This window comes from Haemaphysalis longicornis, unplaced genomic scaffold (assembly GCF_048455015.1).
Source record: "Haemaphysalis longicornis isolate Haplotype H1 unplaced genomic scaffold, Haemaphysalis longicornis Haplotype H1 scaffold_2, whole genome shotgun sequence".
Lineage (NCBI taxonomy): Eukaryota > Metazoa > Arthropoda > Arachnida > Ixodida > Ixodidae > Haemaphysalis > Haemaphysalis longicornis.
In genome coordinates, this window is record NW_027526295.1 from 168,992,359 (window position 1) to 168,994,797 (window position 2,439).

Consider the following 2,439-nt stretch of genomic DNA (forward strand, 5'->3'; position numbering starts at 1 on the left):
TGCCACGCAATATTACCGACAAAATTTGAATTTTGAAGTTCTTGTTTCTGTTTTGCACGAACCAGAAATATTTTTCGGGTGTAATTACCTTTTCCCTTTTACCCTCCCCTCGCACGCCATTGTCTTTGTGCATCCTTGGGGCAACAAAGTAATTGCCGATAGTGGTTGTTATTGATGTGCTTTCATTCCTCACTTCTCATACTTTATGTTACCGTAAGCGCATACGGAGCATTAATCTATTTCCCCGCTTTCAGGAAGTTGAAAATTTCGGTGAAGACATGGCCTCTCGCCCACTTCTTTGCATGTGCCACTGCTCTCTTTGCAAGTTGTATGTAATACGGCCGCCAACAAAAGAAAGGAATGTAAAAATATTCACCGTTCCCTCAAGGCTGGTAGAAATTGTAGTTACCTCCGTATAAATTTACTTATTTCTGCTTTAGTTCGGGCATAATACTGAACACATGAGGACTATTCATCCAGTGCCATTTAAATTAGTTTGTAACTTGCATATAATGTTTACACGGGGAAGGGGGTGGGGGGGGGGAGGAGGGGCAGCCGGTTATTGGCGTGTGCACGGTGCGATTTGTTTTCGGAACCGTTGTTTAAAAAGTTGTCCCTTTGCGTGAAGTTAACGTGTTATAAGGGCTGCGTTATTCGTTACTGAATTATTCAGACAAGGAGAACCTACACTAAGTGGGACTACTATACTAGGTGGGACTACTGCTCGAATTGACGCGTTCCGTGCACGTATTAAGCTGGGACCGCATCCATTATTTGACTGCTGCGTGATAATTGGTATGCGCTATAGAATTGCTTAGGCCTTAGATGACTGCGCGGGATAACTCGTAAATTATCCATTCCTAAAAGTATTCGAGAAAGGACTGGCTATGGCCGGAGGCGGGAACAGAAATCGTGTTTCCGTATCTTAATCAAGAAAAAAAACACCCCTTACTGACAGAAGCTCTGCCCTCACTTTTCTGTGTAAGAACAAGTTTCTAGCACACTTTTCGATACGCATACGTGAAAATATTTACAATATGAGATAAGCAAAAAATGTGCACAGCCCCCGAATGTAGCAATGAATCTGCGCTAATTGTGTGCCCTGTTTTTTTTTTTTTTTTCATGCCCCGTGGCTCGCCTAGATGCTGCCACTGTGTGAGTAACTCGAAACCTTTATTTTTGCCTCATTTATGTTTGACGGTAACTCTTCCATTGCACTATGGTGTGAGCGGCGACAATTTCTGATTGCGTTCTGGTATGTTTTAGGGTGCCTGAGTCACACCCTCGGGCACGATTGGTGCAAAGAGGTGAGTGCGTTATATTACACAACGGTGAAATAGGTAAGAGTATTTGCTTAATATAATACAAGTTGCGACAGTACCAATGCTGATTTCTCATTTGCGTTGAAATTTCAGGCGATGGGGACTCCTCGCTTAGAAAGACAGGGGAGACCATAGAGTTCATTGGGAAAATTCTTCAAGGTCAAGCCTCGCTCCTCACCCCTGAACAGCTCGACACGGCATTAAAAGCTGTCATGGATCCGGATTCCGAAGAATACGCTATTTTTATTCCAATCATTGTCGCAATAGCAGGCGGAGCCGCTAATGGGGCTGCTGGTGCAGCTGTCGGCGACCTCCTCAACAAGGGCTGACTGGGTGCCTAGACACCAGAAAGGCCGCACCAATGAAATAAAAGACTGCCAGTGTATACGGCTTCACCGTCTGTCCGCTTTGCTGCAGATGTCCTCAATGACCGCGCGCTGAAAAGAACAGACAAATTACATTGCACACCAAACGTGGGAGTTCGGTTTGCATCGAGAATACGAAAATCACCGCGGCGTGTGCAAAGATAACTGCCACGTTTGTACTCTGTTCTGTATTTTAGTATTGTAGGCTACGTGTCAGCCTGATATTTTAATGTGGTAATATCGATTCACTCAACCTACTGGCGACTTATTCATGCCCTTCATACTCAAGCAGGTCCATAAGCCTAAAGGCACCCTGCAACGCTTTCAATAAGCGCTTTCATTCTTTCCTTCACGCCTGGAACCACTGCGAAATCTCTAGTCATCGCCGGCACGGGGCGGCACTGCGTGATTTGCTCGTCGCACAAGATACGCCTTCCATTTCTTCTTTGTTTATGTGGCTTGTTTTGAAGTTGATATCGAAAAGCGTTCATTGCTGCAACTGGAGGAAAACCGGCCAGCAGTCAGTACATGGCCTTAGTGACATAATTCGAACCATCGAAGAACGTCAAGACCGGGAAAGCGAGAAAAACCTTTTCTGCGAGTTTAACAGCTATATAATGGGCAGAGAGCAGTAATTTCTGGCTGAGGTAATTTGCGACCCCCTAATCCAAGCACTGGGTGTGTTGGGTGACTACGTTCTGCAAATATTTAGGGTTTATAGGAAAAGTAAAAAAAAACTGTTGCAGGGTTCT

General features: G+C 44.8%; 1 protein-coding gene across 1 annotated transcript; it reads left to right on the top strand.

The window, feature by feature from the left end:
• Positions 1-1,053: 1,053 nt before the first annotated feature.
• LOC144168410 (uncharacterized) lies at positions 1,054-1,697 on the top strand. Its single transcript, XM_077697405.1, has 4 exons — positions 1,054-1,072; positions 1,143-1,155; positions 1,267-1,307; positions 1,416-1,697. The coding sequence occupies exons 1-4, from the start codon at positions 1,054-1,056 to the stop codon at positions 1,649-1,651; spliced, it is 309 nt and encodes a 102-aa protein (XP_077553531.1). The 3' UTR covers positions 1,652-1,697.
• The last annotated feature ends 742 nt before the right edge of the window (positions 1,698-2,439 follow it).